Source organism: Clupea harengus, chromosome 16 (genome assembly GCF_900700415.2).
Source record: "Clupea harengus chromosome 16, Ch_v2.0.2, whole genome shotgun sequence".
Lineage (NCBI taxonomy): Eukaryota > Metazoa > Chordata > Actinopteri > Clupeiformes > Clupeidae > Clupea > Clupea harengus.
Window position 1 is genome coordinate 18,873,800 of NC_045167.1, and position 24,278 is coordinate 18,898,077.

A 24,278-nucleotide genomic window follows, 5' to 3' on the forward strand; every position below is an offset into this window, starting at 1 on the left:
GCTTGGAGGGGGTCTTATATTAACGCAGCGATTTTGCGACTCCCAAACCTGCCTGCACACAAACTCGTGAAAATGTACAGTATTTCAAAGAGTGTTTCATTTAAATGTGTTTTTTGAGCTGTAAACTAAGTGCTATTAGGGTACTGTGATGAAACGCATCAATTTGAAATGGCTCAACACGCCATCTACTGTTTAAAGTCATCCGAGGCCAATGCTGACGTAGATTCGACCGGTTGGTATCTACGTCAGGATACACCGTACATACATTAAAATGGAGTAAACACTCGGTCCCTGCCTGCACCCCCTCTCAACCCTTGCCCACCTTTTTCAAAATGATGCAGTGTGTGAGTCAGCCTCAGAGCTGGAAGGGAAAAACTCACACTTTAACGTGCGTGTTGCGCAATGTTTCCATAGACAGCTTCAGGGGGTGATGCGGTGTAGGGAAGGCGTCCCTCTGTAACGCTTTTTAGCAATGTCAAGTGGTCAGGGCCTGAAAAAAAAAAAAAAAAAAAAAACGACCTTCTCCCACAGACGTAAGGGAGAAGTGAGGAAAGGCCCGGGCAAATCCACGGCTCAGCCCCCTGCCACGCCACAAAGGCTACGGCCATCACCTCCCACTGCTTCAGATGCATGAGAAGAGGAGTCCTACAGGGCCCGGGGCCATCGCCGCATGTCTGAACAAAGCCTTTCAACCAACGGCACAGCTTCATTTCATCAACTCAAGAATGGCCGCAGCCAAAAATAGAAAAAAGCCTTCCATCCAGTTTAGTATCATCACAAAAGGCCCAAAGTGAAGTGGATCATATTTCCCCCCTCCCCCCCTCCCATTATGTAACTGGGCCCCAAGTACGCAACCAAGCAAGAGCAGACCAGGAGTGAGTGGGGGTTTGGTCACGCCATTGTTGCGTTCGCTCGATTTCTTAAATCCTGTATGACGGCACACGCATGACATACCTGGACATGATGTACACAGCGTGGTATAACAGCAGGGATTAGAGAGGATAAGAGAGAGAGAGGGAGCAAAAAAGGAGAGAATCAGAGAGAGAGAGGGAGCAAAAAAGGAGAGAATCAGAGAGAGAGAGACAGAGACAGAGAGAAAGAGAGACAAGTGGAACTTGTATTCTATGCTTGCTGGTGTTTGCGAATGCTGGAGTACTGGAACGCTGCCAAAGCTTCGCTGTCTGATATGACTGCAGGGCACAGTGGCCTGGCTGCACGCACCATGATCCTGTGCAAATAGGACCCGCCCATGTCCCTTCCTGACATGGCTATCAATTACCAAACCTGAACAAATGTGTTACACACAGATGATAAGTCACACTTGGGAACAGCAATTCTGTCTAGGTTTAAAGTGTCACCCAACATCTGAGTGGTATTAATACACCTTCGTCTGTCTAAGATGTCTATGCAGTCACCTTGTCGGTTGATCTCGTTCTGCAGAAGCTCCTCCATGGCCTCCTCCTCTGCAATGTCCAATGGCGTCTCCCCTTCACTGTTGACGACGCCCACACTTGCACCCTGACTGATTAGATACCTGAAGAGACAGAAGCACGAGGTTAATACAGCTTAATTCACTCAAGCTCTACACACGCTATTATACACCCTTGAAATGTGTTAAATGGGCCAAAAAAGCAAGCAAGCAAGCAGGAAAAAGGGGGGGGGGGAGGACTTTGCTTGTCTATTTTGTGATGAGACTGAAGCTTACTGAAGAGTACGCTTTTTCTTCCAAAACATAGAGAACACACACTAAGTATGTGCTATATACGTGATGTGCATTATCCCATGACTAGTTTGCTATATCCAACACACTTTCCAACATTTGAAATACAAAAAAATTTGATAAAGGCTTGACCCAAGAAGGTAACAGTAGCTGCAGGTAAATGACGGGCCTAGACTGCTGTCAATAAAATGCATACCATAGAGCAAGTCAGTGTGTGTTTTGCTTCAAATTACTGGCTAGCAGCTTGGGCTGACAACACTGTGCATGCCATCTGGTGATAAAACAGTGCTGTTGCCCCCTGGGGAAAGCTTAGCCTGACTGTTTGACCTTGAGAGAAAAAAAAAAAAAAAAACCCTGACACATATAACTCCACTGACCCTATAGCGGCCCCAGAAGGTCCCCAAATGTTTATTAGCATTCAGACACGATTAGCAACATGACTACACATGCCTTCAATGCTCAGCTGCTCGCATCCAGTGCAACATAATTAGCCTCTCAGCCTTTTAAGCTAAGCACTCTTTAAAATGTCTTTCCCCTAAGCCTGCTCTCCGAGATGGCTAGTGCTCAGAGAACCGGTGCTCAAACAGAAAACACGCATACCGACTGAGGCTGCTAACAATTAGCCTAGTCGCTGATGTGTGGAGTTTCAGACGCACCACTTAAAAAAAAGACATTTCAGAGAAAAAAAATCCTCAAAAAGCCAGGGTCCACAAAACCAAAGGTATATATCACATTAGCATTCAGCCAATCCTATTTTGGGGTTCTTTTACAAGTCCCACAGGCTTTGTGGTTGGTGGTCCACCCTGATTGGGAAGAAAGGCTGTGGTATTGGTATTGGGGCTTTTGAAGGATTCTGGTTGCTCCCTATCCAGCAGTATATTCCCTACTAGAGGGGAAAGGAGGAGTTAACCTACATGTGTATGCTACCAGAGGACATTCGCTGATCCACAGCACGGCCTCCTGAGGAAGGCACTCCATTCGGTGAGTGGATAAGTCAAGCCTTTTCACTTCACCTCTCCATCGTCCCATTGTACCGCTCTAGAACAAGTGAGCCCTTGTCTTCCTGAACAATAGGGTGGAGTTACCAGCCCTGGTAATGGGAGTTAATGGCACAATAGGAGACAAGTGTGGAGCGCCACTCACTGATAATAATTAAACTCAGGCCAGCAAGCTTGGAGACATTTAGATTAAACTGTGATATGTTCATTTAGCCCGGGGGGGGGGGGGGGGGGTGAGCCACAGTTGGCTTTTAAGAAACCAAGTCTTGATTATGACTTTCAGAGTTACAGCGTCAGGACGGAAAACCTCACAGAGTGTAATTAGAAGAAGAATCAATGCAGCCGAGAAGTTCATGCCCACACACCACTTCATTCAATTTGACAGTAATATATTTTTCTTCCTGAGAGGACAATTATTAAGGGCTTCTGAAACATAATGTGTTGACATTTTAAGGTCAGAGCGCCACCCTCCCTGAACAATGAGTGGCAAAGGAACACAGAACCGGTTCAGCTGAGCTTTGAATGTCCACTGATAAAAATCTCAGGCGTCTTCTGTTCTCTTGAAAGGTACCCTTCTGACTCAAGATTAACCGAGGATGCAACTCAATATCAAAACCTCAGTGACATGTCTCTCTCTCTGAACAAAAGAAAGCCCTCCTTGACCTGACTACTTGGTGTTATAGATACAGAGATCTGAGAGATAACACCACTCCTTACACTCCTTTACTGTGGGTAGGGGTGGGCACCGCTGGGTGATTCTGTCAGTTCAACCCATCAGCTGTCCATACAGTCAACCACAAGAATGCATAACCACCACCAGACAACATGGGCACATTTGTTTTTTTAAACCTGCCAACCTTCCTTTGTCCAGGCAGTTGGCACTCCTCAAACTCAGGTTTTGAGAAAGACCATCATCGTATCAGGGGAATGTTTGTCAGCTTCATGGCACCCTTTCCTCAGTAAGTGAGTTTATCTTTTTGGATGGCTGACCCTACGCAAGCATATAAAACTGTAAAATGTCAGTTTTCAGTGTTACCATTCCTGAAGGCTGATGGACCATATGCAAGAAAGGTCACTTGGTTTCAGATACTTTTTTTGTTATAGTACGGTTTCGGATCTCCTGCCTTCAAAAATTAGGCTTCAATTCAAATTAAACCTTTGGTCAGGTTACGCTACAATGGAACCACCTCAAAAAACTTTTATATATGATTTGCAAGAGTGAGCATAGCAAAGAAATGCATCATTGATTGCAATCAATAATTGCAGACCCACGGCTGATGGTCAGAGGGCTTCTGGATAGTGTAGGTGACCCTTCTAAAAGATGTGTGGGAGGAACATCATTACATGCATGACAAGCCCCACGACCTCCTGAGGGTCAACTTGCCCATTACACACTTCATTTAAAAAATTAAAAAAAAGGTAAAAAAAAAAAAAAAAAAAAAAAGAGACAAACTATTGATCTAATACCTCGCTATGTCCACCATTTATATAGGATATTGATGTATTGCAAAGGGGCTGGAATAAAGGGCAGAGGAAGAGAATAAGAGAAGGCATAAACTGGGGACCATCCATCACTAGAGAGGCTGTGTGCGGACAGAGGTCACTAATAGAGCTGGACCTGAGCCTAAGGCCTACGCTTCGCATTCAGCCATGCCAGAGGACACGGGAGGCCGGCCAAGGTAGTATCGAAACACTCAGGAGCTGCACATGGTTATTCAGATGGCTTACTTGGATGGGCTTCTACGAGCAGATTAGGCAACTTGAACGTGTACTTCACAGTGCACAAAATGTGCGCGTGACTTCCAGACCAGTTATCGTCATAAGACTGCAGTGAACCCTAACGTTTCCAAATCTACATCGGGAACCGAATGAGCAACAATAACGAGGGTGTGTGTGTTTGTAATGCATGCATGACCAATGACCAACACCTGGATGAGCTAATCAAACTAAACCCATTGACCCCCCAAAAACTGAGGCGCAATGAGGACCACTTACTCGGCTATGTCCAAGTATCCACAAGAGGCCGCGGCGTGAAGAGGGATCCAGCCCTCGTTGTCAGGTTGGTTGATGCCCGCACCGTGCTCCACCAGGAACGTCACCATGTCCACGTTATCATCTATGCAGGCCTGGAAAAAGAGAGAGGGGGAGAGAGAGAGATTGTTAAATGACAGTAGGAGTCCAAAGAAGTGCAGCATTTCTTCTGAGTGAACCCATCTGACCCTACCGATAGGGACGGCATGCAGAGCTAGCTTACGAACGGGACGAGCTGCCAGCTCTTTGAAGGATGCTTGCCTGCTTTTGGATCGCCGGGGCTCTCCAGAACGCAATGGAATGCTGGCAGCAATAGCCTTTCCAAAATGCAGCGACATAGTCAGACTGCTTGCAATACCATATAGCAAAGGCATGATTTAGTGGACAGCTAGGATATTCCTCCCCCCCCCCCCCTTTGCAGTATTTCTTTTTTCCGAGACATCCCACATTTCATTTTCGGTCTTTATCAGATGATCTCAGTTCTGTTTTCAGCCCGTGCTACTCATGCAAGACGCTGGCATGGGCCCTCTAGACAAGTGAGGTTGAGATTTAAATGCCAAAGCCAAACCACATAGACCTTCTCAAATCCTGGCTCTCAGCTTCAGGCTTCCACAACCAGGCTTCCCAGTACTCTGACACTGTTGAAAACATTAGCGTATCAACATTAAAAAAAAAACAACAAAACAATTCTCAAAGAGTGTGCCCCAATTACAACGTGCCGCTACTTGACTGACAGAAGAAGAGCTAACAGCAAAAAAAAAAATACTTGGCTACAACTGCTTCATAAGGTGCAGGCCAGAACCAGGCTACCAATGTTTCACCAAAATAATCCAACTCTAGGATGGATTCGCTGATGTAGCCAAGGCTGTTAAGTGCAAGTGTGTGTGCAATTCAGGAACTTAATGAGGTTTACATTACATTGTGTATCTGTGGCATTTGGAGTGTTCATTCATAATTGTCATATCTTGTGTATCGTAAAGGAGGGGTCTATAGAGGAGACGAGCTACTGTAACACACAGCAGGAATGGGGGGGGTAACCGTACACTGTACTCTCTCAGATGGAACTGTGTGTGCGAGACCACATTCCAAAGCAAGGGGGAAAGAGACAGAATAATGAGGGGGGGGGGGGGGTGCTCGTCTCAGGGCAGGTGAGGAACGGCTTCACTTTGTGGGCCAAGCCAACAAGAGGCCCAGGGGCAGCCAAGAGTTCAGGTGTGGCCGACTTCAAAAGCAGACAGATGATTTTTGGTCTCAGAACACAGAGAAGCCGAAAGAGAGATAAGAACGGTCAGGTAGGGGTGGGGTGGTGGTGGGGTGAGGACTGTGAGCAGAAACAGTGAAAGAGTGAAACATCAAAACAGTGAAAGAGTGAAACTGTATCCAAAGAGCAGAGGGAAAGGATCAGCCGCTCGCTGCACTACTGGAAATTGTTTTCTTTTTTTCTAATCAACTATTCCATGAACCTCATAGTGTAGGAAATTGTGCACCATAGACACACACACACACACACACACACACACCTTGCCCAATTCAGCATTGTGAGTAAACCACCAAAACACGCACACATACACACACAATCCTCCACACACACACACACACACACACACACAATCCTCCACACTTATCCTTCAGCTCAGATTCCTCTGAGACCACTGTAGATTGAGACTTAGGACTCTAATCTCTTCTCCAAGTTCCCACAACCTTCATTTCTCTCTCTCTCTCTCCTTCCTAAAGCAGACCCTCAGCCTCCTCATAAAGTCTGTCTATGGGTTGCTATGACTACGCAGAGGACACACACACACACACACACACACACACACACACACACACACACACACACACACAGGCCACACGTTCAGGGCACACGACTATCTGGATAGAATCCTTGTCCAAATTTGGGCCGTTTGCCGCGCCATACATGGCCAGGGCCAGCAGGAGTCTACAGGGCCTCTGCAGTCTTATCTGGGCCAGGGTGGAGACTGCATGGGTGTCCACACAGATGCCTGATGGGGATATTCCCCAGGGGTGGATCCTTAACCTCTGTCTGGCAGGTCTGTTTGTCAGTGGACCTTTCCATCACAGCAGTACTCCAGCCAGAACTTCACTATGCTATGAAAGCTAAACTTGTTCTCGAAACCCTTTTTTTCCCCTTTTCTACTTTTGTTTTATTAAACCAGAAAAGAAAAAGAAAAATGCAACTTTACAGCCGAATCCACAAAGTTACATCCAGGACAGACACTAATGTAAGTGACTGTCTACATCTACGCTGCATGAGGTAACTAGTCTACGAGGGAGTTCCAAGCATAGACGGCAGGCATAATGCAAACTAATACCCAAGAACAGATCAGGTATTTAACAAATACTAGAGAGACACACACACACACACACACACACACACACTCTTTGTTTTAAGAGCTGGGGAACTGTGTGTGACAGCTAGAGTGAGCCATGCAAATGACAGGGCAGCACTTGAGCGACTTGTATGGATTTGTTTGCATACTTGCACAACTCCTTCACGCACAGGCTGCAAGATATAGGTTATCGCTCTTCCTATGTGCTCTCTTTCTCCGCCCTCTCCTACCCCCACCCCCCTTCTCTCTCCCTCCCTCCCTCCTTCTTTTGCTAACTCAAGTCAGTCTTTCACACTTCTTTGGAATCTTTTGGCTCAAGCGGCAACCGAGCCCCTTAAGGCAAACAAGGCTGTTCTTCCAGCTCTCCGGCGTGCAGTGCGTCAGCATCCCCCTCCTCCCCTTCCCCCCCTGACCCCCCTCCTCCCACAAACCAACAATGGTAATCCTTTAATAGCAGTAATTGTTAAAAGCTGGCAGGTGTGAGAAATATCGTCCACTTCAGTGTGTGTATGTGTGGAGGGGGGGTGGGAGGTCGGACTGGTACACACAGGCACAGCAAAAAGGGAATATGAGGCCTAAAATAATCTCCAAATCCATTAATATGGAGAGAGTTAGATGCTACTAATTTTAACTTGCTTCAGGATTAGAATTAACTTTACGTTTGAATTGAGTTTGACTGAAGTTCAATCCTCAGTGACTCATTTACTTCACACTTTAAATTATGGAAATCTAGAGGATTCTGCGATAAAGCAAAATGTTCATTTTACTTTCCTTGTCCCTAAACTCAGAGATTCCCTAAACTGCAGAGATTCTGTATGTTTAGGTTACCATGATGAGATGGGCCCCGCAAGCACCACCCAAATAACACACAGTTCAGTTTGAACCAGACGGCCTACGGTGACAGGTGCTCTTCTCCAGTCAACTGTATGGTTTGGATCACTTCTCGACGGGGTGACAGCTAGGCGTAGCAGGGGTTAAGGAGGCAGAGGCGGGCACAAAGCGTGCCTTTTATTGGCCCAATGCGTGAGCGCGCTACAGGCTGAGAGTGGGAGCTAATCTGACTATTAATGTTGGCAAGAATAGATGGCATTGTGTCCCCCAAATCCCTCCCCTCTCGCTCGCTCGCTCACTCCCTCCCTCCCTCCCGCTCCCTCCCTCCCTCCCTCCCTCCCTCCCTCCCTGGCTGGCTGGCCGGCCCGGCGAGACTGGGCCTTGTCCAGAGGGCAGCCAGGCCACAGGACTTAGAGGGATGCACGCAGCAACAAATGACTGAATAGCAGTGGTCCACAAGCCCCTAAGCAGCTCTACTCTACTCAGAGCTGTATGGCTGCTGGGGGGGGGGGGACGCAACGACAGTGCTAGAGTTCTCACTGATGCCCCCACACACACACACACACACACACACACACACACACACACACACACACACAAACACATTTGGGTAATGGGATCTGTCTTCTCATATTGGAGTCAAGTAGCAAGCCGTGGCTGAAAGACTGAGGGGGAAAAGACCAGAGAGGAGTGAAGGAAGAGTGGGATCGACAGACTGAAGAGGGGGGGAGGAGAGAGGGGGGGGGGATTACAGTAAACAGCAGATGATCAAGAACGAGAGATGAACCAAGCCTGATAGAGGCTTGCAGCCTTGGAGGTACTGGATGTTTATCCAATGTGTCAAGCCTAATTCAGCTGAGGCTTTAGCTACGTGGTGGGCATCCAACACGTATAACAGTGATCCAGCGCACCTTAGAAAACAGCTCATCTATTGTGCAAACTTATTGTTTTCAGGAACTGATGATGGCCTATGATGAAAGGTGCTGCATGGAAAACAAAACCACCTCCACAGCAAGCTGGTGAGACCAAATGAGAGAAATAAAAAATAAAACGCTTTTGGCTTTTTGGGATGGTGGGTGTAGGAGAGGCTGGACGGGGTAGAGGGAACTTTGGCTTCCAGAGAGGCTGCTTTTCTTTCTGAAAGCGAAAGCCCTCTGTGCTAAAGAGCTCATTTTTTTTCTCTCTCAGTTTCCTTTTTAGTATCCCCTTGTCGCTGTGTGATGGAAACCAAGAGTGGCTAAAAATAACCCGTTTCAGGCACCATTTTGAGATGAGTGCTGGCATCTCGATTTGTCTTCATTCTTTACGAACGCGCTCAGCATGCTGACATATATGACCGGGGTATAGATTTCACGGAAAGTGAGCAAGTGCCAGGCTGTGAGGCAAATGAAAGGGAGTAAGTGACCGAGACTAACGGGGAGTCAGTCTGCGGGAGATCAAGTGGGTGAGACACACACATGTAGGAGGGAGGGGAGACTAGGGGTTCAGAGGGACAGACACTAAAAGAGGGTGAGACAGAGAGAATGAGAGAGAGTGAGAGAGTGAGAGAGCGAGAGAGCGAGAGAGCGAGAGAGCGAGAGAAGAGCGCAAGTCAGAAAGACCGGCATGATGACAGCTGCAGCGGAAAGGAGAGACAGAGACACAGAGACAGAGACAGAGAACTACTGATGATTACTCCAAGCTCTACACTGCAGGCTGTAGTTCGATCCGACTGAATCTATTCAGATGCCATCTTTGGGGGTCCGGCACACTGTGTCCCCCTGGTCAGGTTGGTATTTATACACAGCAGTGTGACTTCCAACGCTGAGCTACAACCACTGACGGGCATGGATGCACCGACAGCCCAGTCCACCACCTCCCCTCACTGCATCACCTCCCTCCAGCAGGATCAACAAGCACCACTGACCCTCAGTCCAAGATCCCCACTATCATTGTACCTGAACAGCCATGCACAAAAGGTGTCCAAGCTCCTTACTGCAGACATACTAAGGCCTGGGGACACGATGGCCTATGTGTACTATCCTGTTTTCTAAGCTTTTGAACATGCAACATGATCTAGGGGAATACTTTTTTGGTTGCTTGCTAGCATTTGCTTTTGATTGTGACTAGCATGTGTTACATTTTCCTCTTTGTTCTGTAATAAGTGAGAGCTTATCTGAGGAGGAAACGTAGCGACCTAATTTGAAAATGAAGGGAACTGGGTAGTATACAAAACTGGGACATCCATGACCCATTAAAATGTGTGTTGCAGGAGAGATCAGATTTCAGTCCACTGCCAACATCACAAAATGGCAATATAGACACTGTTGTAATATGCTATCTATCTACTACCACAGACACACACTGTGATCTTAGTTTGTATCTTTGCCTGTCAATCACCACCAATCACTAGCACTTTGGCAAACATTAATATTAGGCTAGGCGCAGTCAATTTTCAAATCTTTGTCCAGGAGTTTTTCGCTTTATTTATCAGTTGCATACACTTGCCATTCTGGCATGCTCTACTTGGGGTTAGGTGTTACGGGTTAGGTGTTCACTACACATTGATTCTTCAGTACCAGCAGCCTGTGATCACACTGGTCTTTCTGAACGATCAACTAGGTCTGCATCGATGTTCAAACATCCTTACAGGATAGAATTATTCCCCCAGATAAACCCCCCCAATCACACACAGGCACTCAAACAAGGGTCCGTCTTTAGATCTTCCAGGAGACCCAAAAGAGGACTTCCCTGAAAAGCATCTGACTAATGGAGGGTGTGGAGTTCTGGGAAGAGCCTCCTGAAAAGGGCATGGGGGCTGATCAATGCAGCCTTCAGCATGGATGTTTTTGTGTATTTGTCAATATAATTCAGGCTCACGTTCTGGGAAGGTGAAAACAGCTTTACCACCACCAGTGAGTGAACCTTTCCTCCCAAGACTTCCCAAGAAATCCACACTCTATTTCAAAACAATCAATGAAGTTAGCCAAAGCATTGTAGATAGATAGATAGATAGATAGATGGATACTTTATTAATCCCGAAGGAAATTTAGGTGTATCACTTTATCGTGAAGCAGCACCTGGCTGTGGACCAAATTTCAATGAGCAACCGGTTCCTCCTTTGCATCATGCTTAAGTACTCAAGTGCAATGTGTTTTCATGCAAAATAAGCCACCATAAAGCCACCATCAAGCTACATTTTGTTGATGTTTGTGCTCTGTGGGAATTAGCCTGAACTCATTGATGTGGGCACTATGCGTCACCTGATCTACCATGTGAGGTACAGGACCTGTGGCGACAGAGGCAGACGTCCAAATGAATCTACTCCTACTTCCCCAAACGCTTCAAACTATTTCGTAAGGAAATCACACTCATGGTGAAAAAGGCACTGTAGCGAAGGGAGAGCGTAGTCACCACACCCGGACTTGAACTTGGGTCTGCAGGGTGCCAGACATGCACTCTGACCACAACGCCAAAAAGCCAGGCTCGTTGGTATGGCAGTCAGAGCACACTCATGTGTAGTGACGTCACATCGTCACAGGCACCATGACGAAAAACGAACCACCACAGGGCTCTATGCCCTGCTTTTTTCAGGGTGCACTTTTTCAAGGAGCACAGTCATTTCTGTTCTTAAGGACTTATTATTATACATAATCCATCACTATTAAACAATTAAACCAACCAATGCACCAATGCAGAGAATTTACAGGAAACAGAATTTAAAGAATATTACTTTATTTTCAGTTCATCATATTTTTATGTTCATACTTTATGTTTTGTCATCATATTTTATGCTCAATTTTCATACGGTGCATACGTCAGAGTGGCTTGGCCAGGCTTTGTAGCCTTAACACCTTGACTGTTTTCCACTAGACAGCCAATTTTTCAGCACCTCAATTACAAACAGCTTCCTGAGTGGTCATGGCCACTTGCCTGCTAAAAGTAGATTATACTGTGCGCGAATTGCTGGGCTGTGACCAGACGCATCCCTATGAATGCATCCCTGCAGTGTAAATGCGGCCGGGACATGTTGGGTTTGACCACATTGTGGCTCGTATGCGGGTTTCCACAGACAGGGAGTAGAGTCTGCAAGTGACACAGGGGCATCCTTACAGAACATCACGCTGGTAGTTCACATATTCAACCACTCGAAATCCCTCAGCAAGTAACACACACACACACACACACACACACACACACACACACACACACACACACACACACACACACACACACACACACACACACACACACACACACACACACACACACACACACACACACACACACACACACACACACACACACACACACACACACACACACACGATCAGTTCTCCCACTTCATTCCTACCCCACACCCCCCACACCTCCACCCCGCTCCCCTCCCGCCTGTTGTATGTCTTGGAGGATCTGTAAACAGTGGGGGTGCCCCGCCTGCTTTTCAAACAGTGAAAAGAGCACTCGTAAATCACACACGTGCTGTTTACGTCGTTCCTGTGAGCGCAGGTCTGCCGTTCGGCCCACGCCACACAGAACCCACGTCAGACGAGACCTCAGGGACCGATTCCCCCCCCCCCTACCCCCCGCCCGTAGGGGACGGGACGAGACAGCGCCTCAAGTACCTCTCCATGACAGGAGGAGCAGAGGCGACAGACAGATAGACAGGGTGAGATAGAGAGAGTGAAAGGATGAGAGAGGCTGTGTGTGCGTTAGTGAGGGAGTGCGAAAGAGAAAGAGAGGGGGAGTGAAACTGAAATCTTACCTGTTAAGAGTTAATTAAATCACTGTAAACTATTTGGATGAGTACATGACTGACAAAAAAAAGACCTTGTGAGTCTTGCACGTGGAGGCAAAGTTTTAGAAATGAGTTTGACTGGCGGGAAGAGGACGATTAAAAAGTAGTGAGAGGAGATGTCTGCGTATGTCAGTGAAGAGAAGTAGGTTAAAGAGAAAAGTCCCTGACACCTTCTGCAATGAAACCCTATCCAGTGCAAACACCAGACATCATGCAACCTCACCGCAGAGTCAAAAGACAGCACCCCATAGTGCCTGTGGCGACAGACCACAGACAACTCGGTGTGGTTGTGTGTAAGAGGACACAGAAAGTGAAAGAGAGTGTGTGTGTGTGTGTGTGTGTGTTCTAAAAGAACACAATTTTGGTATCCATCGCTGTCATCTTCTGATACCTCTTCAGGGAAATGTGTGTCAACAGTTAGGACCCTAAGTTGGCCCATCAATCTTAGGGTAGTGGGGGGGGGGGATCACTTCAGCTGTTCTGGTCCAAAGTGGCCATAGCGCAGCCAAGAATCCTTGCAGGGCGCACACGCACACGCACACGCACACGCACAGAGAGAGAGTGCAATACAGTACAAGCAGAGAGATAACCCTTTACCTCTGACAGTACTAGCCCATAAGCAATATTAGATGATGTGGTGGTGGTGGTGTGGTGTGGTGTGGTGTGGTGTGGTGTGGTGTGGTGTGGTGTGGTGTGGTGTGGTGTGGTGTGGTGTGGTGTGGTGTGGTGTGGTGTGGTGTGGTGTGGTGTGGTGTGGTGTGGTGTGGTGTGGTGTGTGTTTTCTGTATGTGAAGAGAAGTGGCATGAGGCGACTCGACTGCCAGTCCATCTGCAGGGCGCACACGCACACGCACACGCACAGAGAGAGAGTGCAATACAGTACAAGCAGAGAGATAACCCTTTACCTCTGACAGTACTAGCCCATAAGCAATATTAGATGATGTGGTGGGTGTGGTGTGGTGTGGTGTGGTGTGGTGTGGTGTGGTGTGGTGTGGTGTGGTGTGGTGTGGTGTGGTGTGGTGTGGTGTGGTGTGGTGTGGTGTGGTGTGGTGTGGTGTGGTGTGGTGTGGTGTGGTGTGGTGTGGTGTGGTGTGGTGTGGTGTGGTGTGGTGTGGTGTGGTGTGTGTGTTTTCTGTATGTGAAGAGAAGTGGCATGAGGCGACTCGACTGCCAGTCCATCTGCAGGGCAAGCCGCAGGGGCTGCTCAGGTCATCCGCTATCTATAGATTAAACTCCATAAAGCCGCGCGGCGCGGTCAGGATAAATATGGAGTAGATTAGGAGGCCAAACAATATGCCAGCCATCAGACTGACCATGCTAATCCCGGGATAATGTGCTGGAATTCCGGCTGGGGTTGCGGAGAGTGACAAGAGAGAGGGGGGGAGAGGGAGAGAGAGAGAGAGAGAGAGAGAGAGAGAGAGAGAGAGTCACTCCACTAATAGAAACACTCCCTCCCTACACTGCCATACTGTCCATAGAGCTCAAGAGGGAGGAATAACGAGGAAGAATGATAGAGGAAGGGAGTGAGAGAGAGATAGAGAAAAAGAAAGTGAAAGAGAGGAAGGAGGAAAGAAACAAAACTGATGCCATGGAAACGGCGCCTGAAAGAAGACAAGAGTTCAGGCCCCTTTGTTAGGAAACATAAATAAATAAAGAGTGGGTCTTCATTTAAAAACACACTGGGGTGGCTCTGATCCACACACACACACACACACACACACACACCTTGCAAGGACAAGATGAAAAAGATAATCTCACACAGCTGAGGGCAAGGGAGCCCTTTAGACCTCTGGCAGTCACATTTCCTGGCTTCATGATTTGATTACAGATTTGATTACATATAGCAGAGGGCAGGAACAAAACAAAAGGCGTTCCAAAACACTTCAAAGGTAGACACAGCAGATGACGAAGGCCATGATGTATTATCTACATGTATGGTGGGTGCGGCTGAGAGCTACCTTCTACCACAACCATGTTTTAACTGCTAAACTCTGGGGTAAGACCTGTGCTCAAAATTGCCTTATTGAAAGCGTTTTTTGATAACCACATGCAATGTTCCTAGTTGTTTACCCCTGCAGGCATGAGACCTCAAAGCAAGAGGTGCAGGACTGGAGTTTATTTTTCCAGGAGTTTGGTTACTCAATGTTATTTCTAAAGTTCTGGTGCCTGAACACACAACAGCGCACGCACACACACACACACACACACACACACACACACACACACACACACACACACACACACACACACACACACACACACACACACTCCTAGCTCCTTTCCCATTAGCATGTGAAATTTCTTCATGTTGAATATTTAGAAACTTCCAAGTAAAAAAAAAGAAAGAAAACAAGGCTGACAAAAAATAAAAGTAATCAACTTTACACACACACACACAAACCCATTTCTCATCCGCTCTCACATCATTTTAGGAAGGTTGGCGAGTGAGACTCACATCACAGAGCCCCACGGGAGCTCATCCAGAGGAGCCCCCACCCCCCACCCCGGCCCACCCCCTCACCCTTCACCGAGCCCGCACGTGCATCTCAGAAAGAGGACGCTGGGCTTTTTCCAGCCTTTAAAAGGCACTGTGCCGCCTCTAGTCTGCTGCAGCGGGAGCAGAGAGCGCTCTTGCACTCTGTGTGTGTGTGTGTGTGTGTGTGTGTGTGTGTGTGTGTGTGTGTGTAAACTAGAAGCCTGCACAAGGAGGAGCAATTATCTCTGGGAGCGATCGCACGTCGGACCTCCAGGCTAACTTTAGCAGCCCTCCACATCAAGGAGTGGACACTTGAGGACCCCTCCCCTTCCCCTGCCCCTGCCACAGACCCTTCTCCTCTCCACTCCTCTCCCTGGCTCGCTTCCTTTAGGGAGGATCTGAAGATCACAGGGACCCTGAAATCCTCTTCCTCCGTCTCCAAGAAGCAGTTTGAAATGGCAGCTTTGAATAGCAGAAAAAGGCCAGAGGAACAGTAGATAGAGAAAGATTGAAAAGTAAAAACGTATAAATAAAAACAAAAAAAAACACGCACTGATGTTGGTATGGTGCCATTGCGTGCTCACAACAAATTGTGCAGATTAAAGATGCCGAATCCCCTCTCTATTCCTTCACCACACTTCATGTTCAGGTTCTTGTTTGTCACTACAAAACAAACATCACTTGGTGCTGTATGAACTGATCACTGTTGCCAGCCGCCTTATGGGCAGCAGAACTTCTCCTTCAATGCTGGCTCCAGGGAGGGCACCAGGTTGAAGCGGCGGGTGAGGGCCGGTGCCCTGTGATCTGAGTGCCAGAGGTTTGCCAGTAGGCTCCCATCCAAGCAGTGGAAGCAGCCAAAAAGCACTGTGTCTGCCATCAGAGCTGCCCTGGCATCCCCGAGAGGTGACCGCCCCCCCCGGTGCTTTCTGCTTTCATGGCGATGTTGCGCGGGGCCAAGCTGTCATCTCAGACCACTTTGGTCCTCGCCGCTCGTTCCCCGACTGCCACGGAGCTTCAACAAGCCGGGCCGTTTCTCATCCTATTTACACTTTTCCAGCCAGCCTGCAAGAGCCATCAGTCTCCTTCCATACCTCCTTTCTGCAGCGCCCTCTCTGTCTCTTCCTCCCTGCACAATCAGCCACGGTGCGAGTCCAGTTTGAGAAGGCTTGCCAAAACATCATCTTGTGTCTACAAATGTGTGTACTGTACTATAGCTGAACGGGTCTTATCCTCCTAGTTCTTAGCACTTTTATTTTGATTGAAAATATGCTGGACTTGGGGGGCAGATACCCATTGCAAGATCAGAGTAAAATGCAAACACAGAAAACACAAAACTTCCACAGCGACGCGTCCTTTTCAGCTTGAACACAACCCACTGAGAAACTGAGGAAGTGACGGGACCCGTTCAGCAGGGAAACAGGATTGATGACCAGGGTGAGTAACCACAACACAAGCCGACATAATGACCACCTTGGCGTCTGACTCAGGTCTGACGCAGTCTTAAGAGACTCACAGACTTCCGAACGAAGGCCTGGAGAAACAAAACAAACCAAACGTAACAAGAAACATCTCTGGCGTTAATTGGCCACGCCACACAAACATGGGCATCAATCTGTGCTGAGGTACCTTTGAACAGAACGCTGGAGGGATACCAAATGACCAGTCTACCAGCACACGGCTTATTCTAGAGGCCAGCGCAGGATGGATTTTCCAGTCCTGCTCCCGCAGTGTCCTGTCCCACTCCCACACAAATGTCATATTTTTGTATATGTATTTGTATATGTAAGTACCGCAAGTCATTTCTTTCTCCTGCTCCAGCACTCTTTGGCGCGGGGAGTGCAAGCTGCCAACTTATTCCACGACAACGATCAACGCTGTCCGATGTTGTGGAATGGGACAAAGGTGAGCTTTAAAAGCCACCCTTAAAAGCCATCCTGGTGATCTCATTGTAAGACGGAGGGAGGAAGAGAGAGAAAAAAGAAAGAGAGAGAGAACAGCATTTGTGTTGCCAACAGGCCAAAAACCCCAGGCAGAATTCATCATGGACTCGTGGCTCTGGGGAAGTTATCAGATGTGGCGGGGAACTGTAATCGCTTCGCCCATTGCTTTAGTGAGTCAGCAGCCAATCCGATAAAGTCTGGACCTTCAAAGCTACAAAAATATATATATATACACGTATATAAAAAATAAATACAGTAAAAACATACAACCAGAAAGGCTTTGTTTTGGTTTGACTGAGAAGTTAGACTCCCTCCCTTATAAAGCCACAGAGAGCGCAGTGAGGTGAGGGTCTCCTCTGGTGGCCAGGACCCTGGTAGAGGGCCGGGGTTCCTGATCAGACACACGGGGCCCTTCTGATCTCCAGACACACAGCAGTGGAGCAGCCAGGGCCCCACACAACTCACACAGCAGTGAGCAGCCAGGGCCCCACACAACTCACACACACACACACAGCAGTGAGCAGCCAGGGCCCTACACAACTCTTCAGAACTATACAGAACTGTCTTCAGAACTATACAGGTCCAGTGACATTAGGCAAAGCTTTTGGAAATAGGAGGATGCATGCTAGTTTTACAAGATAGGAGTTCTCATCTACACCTGCCTGCTGACTAAGGTGCCAGACAAACACACACACACACACACACTTCAGTGAGAGCCCTAAATCACACAGCAGGCAAAGAGCTCCACACTCAGCCCAACCACGCCTCCTCCTGCTACGCCACTCTCTCACTCAGAGCCGCTCACAGCCACTTCCACAAAAGGAATTCCTTCATGGTGTCTGTGTGTGTGTGTGTGTGTGTGTGTGTGTGTGTGTGTGTGTGTGTGTGTGTGTGTGTGTGTGTGTGTGTGTGTGTGTGTGTCAGGAGAAAGGGAGACACAGTGGATCGCTAAGTGTGTGAAAGGAGAGAGAGAATGCAAGAGAAAGAAGCGTTCACATACAGCTACTGCACAGAGCCTGAGAGAGAACTACACGGCTGCAGGGGTGGGGGAGAGAAAGAGAGAAAGAGGGAGACAGAAAGAGAGAAAGAAAAAGAGAACTTTACAGTGAGAATGATGTAGCGAGAGGGAGCGAGAAAAAGGCAGCAGCTTGGCAGCAGAAAGCAAAAAACAAACAGATAAACACTAAATGTCAGCGAACAAAATACAACATGAGAGAAAGTGTGTGAGAGAGAAAGAGCAGCAGAGTAACCAGGAAAAAGGGGGAAAGAGAGCAAAAGAAGAGAGAGAGAGAGAGGGAGAAAAAAAAATAAGAGCAAGCGAGCGGGCAGCAGAAAGCACTGCAATGTGCCGCTGCTGACGACCATATATGGCCCTGGGATTCCCGTGGAAAAAGAAGGGAGGGATTGAGGCAGGGGGGAAAGGGAGGAGGAATAGAAAAAAAGAGAGAGAAAGAGGACAGGCAGATTGCTACTGTACATTTCATTTTGCCTTGGACTCAACTAGGCAGCCAAAACAATAGCAGCCAGCTATATGCCATGTTAGTTTCCATGGGTCAGATAGCATCAGGGGATTCTGCACAACAGAGAGGCGCGTGTGTGTAGTATGCGTGTGTGTGTGTGTGTGTGTGTGTGTGTGTGTGTAAATGGGGGCGTGTGTGAAGAGGAGGAAGGGGCAGTAAGTTCATCAGACATTAGTAGCAACTGTGTGTGTGTGTGTGTGTGTGTGTGTGTGTGTGTGTGTGTGGTCTCCCTCTCCCACCTACCTACACAGAGAGCATGTGTGGGAGAACGAGTGAGAGAAAAAGAAGAGAAAAGAAACCCAGAAAGCCCACCTGAAGCACCGACTACCACAGCACTATCCAACAGCAGCACAATATGGGGGCCAGACGGCTAGACAGACCCAAAAGTGCTGATGGGGCCTGGGAGCGCAGTGACACAGCTATCATTACACACACACACACACACACACACACACACACCTGCTTTCCCTGGTTTTTCCCCCACTCTCCCCCGTCCCTCTATCTCCAACCAAACCACCGTCACATCACAGGCCTGCTTCACAAAGGTTAAAACACAATGAAGCTACACTAGTCACACACACACACACACACACACACACACACACACTCACTATGGTCCCTCCGTGACTGCCATGCATCTATCAAATTGATCTATGGCCATTAGTACAGTCGGTATAGATTGCACCTCGAGCGCATGGTCAATGGCGCCTGGGTAAACAAAATAATTACATAGAATCACGTACAACCCATGGAACATATACGTTAGTGTATGTGTGGGTCAGGGTTTCCGTTAGCAGGTAATAGCCGTTTGTTGCCGGTTTGGTAAAAACAAAACACCAAGTTAAAAGTTTGCCAGTCAAAATGGCCAGTAATAATACTCATAACATAAAACGTATCCTTATATTGGAAATGTGTATTTAAACCAAAGCCAAAAAATATAAAAATAAACCCATTTACCCCATGGGGAGAAAATGGATTTTAACCAATCCCGTTTCAATGTGCATGAAGCTTCAGTACGAACTGCGCCCCCTAAAGCCTTCACCACATCCGCAGTAGAAGCAATGAATACAAAATCCAATTTTCATTGTCATACACACCATGGTGATTAGCTAATCAAATTGCTATTTCTACAAGAAGGGTGTTATCTATCGATTATCTACCGGTAAATGCCAGCAACCTTAAGGTTAAGTAGGGTCATTCACCTCACATGGGCAGTTCTGTTCTCCCAAACAGCGTTTTACTGATGTTGACAAATAAATAATTCATATGATTTGTCTCGTCTCGTACTGCCATTGCAAAGTAGAGTAGAGCACGATCGCGCTGCAAAGTTGCCCATCCTACATCCAAATGCCCACCCAAGGATGACATCCTGATAACAGTCAAACTGATGACGACTGTCATTCTTTTGTCAACCTAGGTGTATGTTATACAAGCTACATTAAAGTTGTGTTTATCAGCGCCAGCAAGTTTAGAATTTCCCGGTAAAATGTATTATTTCCGGACACTGTGCCGGTAAGAAAAAAAAAAAATCGTATAGAAAAACCCTGGAGTGTGTGCGAGCATGCGCGTGTGTTTAGTGAAGACAGGTGCCTTGAACAACTTCAATTTGTAGAGACATAGAGGGGATATGCAGCAGGATACAGCCCGCCATCACAGAACTCTCTAGGTCCATCACAGAACTCTCTAGTTCCATCACAGAACTCTCTAGTTCCATCACAGAACTCTCTAGGTCCATCACAGAACTCTCTAGGTCCATCACAGAACTCTCTAGGTCCATCACAGAACTCTCTAGGTCCATCACAGAACTCTCTAGTTCCCTGCAACTGTGCAGCCAGAACATGACATGGCTCAGACTGGCCCAATCACACTAAACCCGACGAAACAAAACAAAACACCTCATTGCATATGGTTTCTTTTCTGACAGTTGATAATGGGCAGCCCTCACTTTTCTTGGCACGGTGGCTCAGTTGCTTGCACTGCAGCCTCACAGCAAGAAGGTCATGGGTTCGATTCCCGCATTGGGCGCTGTTGGCTCTGGGGGGCAGGTCCTCCCCAGACCTTCAGTGCTCAGGTGGGTTATCTCCCGGGCCTTTCTGTGTGGAGTTTGCATGTTCTCCCTGTGTTCACAAGGGGTTTCCTCCACATAGAACCCCAACACAAAAACATGCAAAAAGAACAGAAAAAGATCGCTCTCCTGTCCAGTCCAATCTTGGTCAGGGACAGAACACTTGGCCTGGTCCCCGTGCGCCGTAAAAGGCTGCCCACTGCTCCTGGAGCCCCTTGAGGAAGGACTAGGACTTCAGGATGGGTTAAAGGCAGAAGAAAAATTTCACCGGCGACCTCATCAGCATGCGTGTGTGTGTGTGTGTGTGTGTGTGTGTCCTGTGTCGCCGCCAAATGCATGTGTGTGGTGTGTGCTGTGTGACAATAAAACAGACTTTGACATGGTCCATCTCTCAGCTTCAAGGAAAGACGTTGCAACACTACAGATGGGTGAGATAGACTGCTGTTGAGTGAGAGTGTGCATGCATGCATGTGTGTGTGTGTGTGCGTGTGTGTGTTGTGAAACTTGTACAGTGAGTGTGTGGCTTTTCGTTGGTGATAAGAAGGCCTCAGCTCTGCGGTTGGCCGATGAGCCACAGCTCAGCGAGGAAATGAGAAAAATAAACACCCTCTTCCTGTTCCTCTCACGCCAAAAAAAAAATGAATGTTTCCAACACCCCACCCCATCCCACCCCCCCAAACACACACACACACACACACACACACACACACACACACACACACACACACACACACACACACACACACACACACACACACACACTTTAGAACTGACAAGGAACATCGTCCAAGCAGCTTGCACCCCAGCGGCGGACGCACGCCTGGACACACCTTTCATTATCTGGGGAAAACAAACCCGTGGGGGGGGGGGCACGGAGACGGATGGACACTGGAACAAACACAGAGAGGCTTCACGCTGACAGGACAACCGTACGTGCCTGGGGGTGTCCCGTTTCATTCATGAAAGAAGGGAGTTGATCGCAAGTCGACGGCCTGACCTCCCTGGTTCTGCAAGCAGGGAATCAACACATCACCATTACCATGGGGATGGACCCGAATATACAGCACACTCTTTGGGCAGAGACACTCACCAGATAGCACTTCCATTTAGGCAGTACCATGAGGTCTGTTGAAACTTAACAGCATGAAAACTCAATTGTGTAATTAAAACCCAGTAATTAAAACCCCACCCAAAACAGTGCACGAGTCCAGAGAAATCCGACCGTCAAAGAATCAAGTCATTCCACCTCCATAAGTGGTATAAAGTGAGGGCTGCCCATTATCAACTGTCAGAAAAGAAACCATATGCAATGAGGTGTTTTGTTTTGTTTCGTCGGGTTTCGTGTGATTGGGCCAGTCTGTGCCAGCGACCCGGCTTCACCTGAGCCTCTTGGGCCAGAGAGGCTTTAGGACACCCCTCCGCAGGTCCACAACCATGAGATCTCACTGCGTCCCATGCCCCTGTGCGCGGCTAACGAGAGGCCACACACACACACACACACACACACACACACACACACACACACACACACACACACACACACACACACACACACACACACACACACACACACACACAGGCTGAAATGAAAGGCATCGACTGCATAACAGGCACAAATAGTGGCCTAATTAAAGGCACAAGGCGCAGTGGCAGAGCAGTTCCGAGCGCTGGGCTAGCATGCGATGGTGGCACAAAAAGCACACGGACATCGAACTGTCCGTCTTTCCAATCTCTCTCTCTCTCTCTAGCTTCTCTCTTTTTCTATCTTCCAGTCTCTCACTCCCTCTCTCTGAGGTTACAGCAGCGATTTCACCTGCACTCAGGTGAGGTGAGTGTCATGGGAGACTGAGCTGCACTGAACAAAAAGCAGGCTTCCAGGGGCCTGTAACTCTCACACACACACACACACACACACACACACACACACAGAAAGAGACACACACACACAGAAAGAGACACACACACACAGACACACACACACACACACAGACACACTTCCTGTTGCCAATCTGCTGATCGGAGAGGAACTAAAGTGTGGGGAAATAGAGAGGGTGAGTTCTTCCCCAAAGAAAAGAAAAGACTAAACAGCTCTTTGAAGCGGACACATAACGATAAAACTGGACAAAATTAGAAAGATGTGACGCCTTTTCTGCTTAAAAAGGGAACAGAACAACATCGGTTCCTTAACACAGTCACAGTATGGGAGAGAAATCCTGCAGGAAAGTGTTGGGCGGTAGTCAGCTGTTCAGCTGCGTCAACGAGACAATTATATTTCACCTTGAAAGCACGTACGCAACATACAGCGAATTCGATTAAATGCAATTAAACAAAATTCAAGTGCTTGAATGCCTCTTAAGAGCATAGTGCAGCCCAGGGAAGAGAAGGGGAGCAGGAGGGGAGGGGGAGGGGGAGGGGGACATCTCACCAGAGAGACACGCTAGAGGTGAAGGAATGAGGGCTGAGACACCTTAAGTCACACCACAGACATTTCACAGCGGTCCTAGAGTATGTGTGGCACTCGAGTCTGCCTCCATCTATCGAAGGCCCCAGATATACCGGTGGGCATCCCCTCACAGTGGAATGCATCAACCGTCTTCGCCACATGGAGATCAATCCAGAAATACAGATGCTATGTGGTCTCCTAAAATCATTTATCTTATTTTTCCATAGCCCTATTAGCATGTTAACTCTGCTTGTTTCACTTGTCTCCTTTAAATTTGCATTCAGTGACTCACGGCCAAAGGTTGCCACTCGTTCTCCCGTCTCTTTTAGACACAACAATGTTACGGCCGTGCTCGTCTCAACAGCTGGCTGTTGTGAGCTGCGCAAGTTAAAAATATAAATTAAAAACAAGAAAAACAAGAACAAATATAGCTGCAAGCAGCGATGCGGATTCCTCCAAAGATTGCGAAACCAGGGGAAGATGTATATTCTTCACAATTTTGGAAAGAAGAGTAAAAGAAGGAAAGAAGAGTGGAAGAAGGAAAGAATAGAAGAATGAAAGAAGTGTCTTGCTCAATGACACTATAACAGGGAATTGAACTAGCAACCTTCTGATTACTAGACAACTACTGTACCACTGTCGCCTGAAATGGCATTCGCGCACAGGACTAAAGGAGCAGAGAGTGAGACATTACATTGGAAATCATGCTAGCAATTCGCGATTTGCTTTATATCAATAATTTTTGAAGATATGAAGTTGCCTTTGCACATGGGAACATGTTGTAGTGTCTTCCACGTGCATATCAAGTTTGGTGTTGATATCGGAAAGATTTGCTGAAATATGACTTAAATTCCTGTTTGGCTGCTTTTCTGCTGAATTTGAGTGGCTGTACCGGACAAACGGTTGAAAGGATCAACTTTTGTGAGGCTTGGCTTGAAGATCATCTCTAGTGGTTTTGAAGAAGATTTGACAAAAATTGTAGGAGGAGTAGGCTTTCAAAGGTTTTTGATAAAACCGGAAATAGAGGGAAATCTATATAACCGAAAATTGGCGTCTTGATCCAAGGAATCCAATGGTACCTCATTTTTGAAAATCGGTCAAACGGTTCAAAAGTTACAGTGTTAAC

General features: G+C 47.6%; 1 protein-coding gene across 5 annotated transcripts in view; it reads right to left on the reverse strand.

The window, feature by feature from the left end:
- ppp1r12a (protein phosphatase 1, regulatory subunit 12A) overlaps positions 1–24,278 on the reverse strand; it is a 66,212-nt gene that overhangs the window by 32,280 nt on the left and 9,654 nt on the right. For all 5 annotated transcript variants that reach the window (XM_012815482.3, XM_031582983.2, XM_031582982.2 and 2 more), the window contains exons 2-3: positions 4,714–4,844; positions 1,416–1,534 (exon numbers count right to left, since the gene is read on the reverse strand). In XM_012815482.3, the coding sequence (XP_012670936.2) occupies positions 1,416–1,534; positions 4,714–4,844 (250 nt within the window). The remainder of the gene's footprint in view (positions 1–1,415; positions 1,535–4,713; positions 4,845–24,278) is intronic.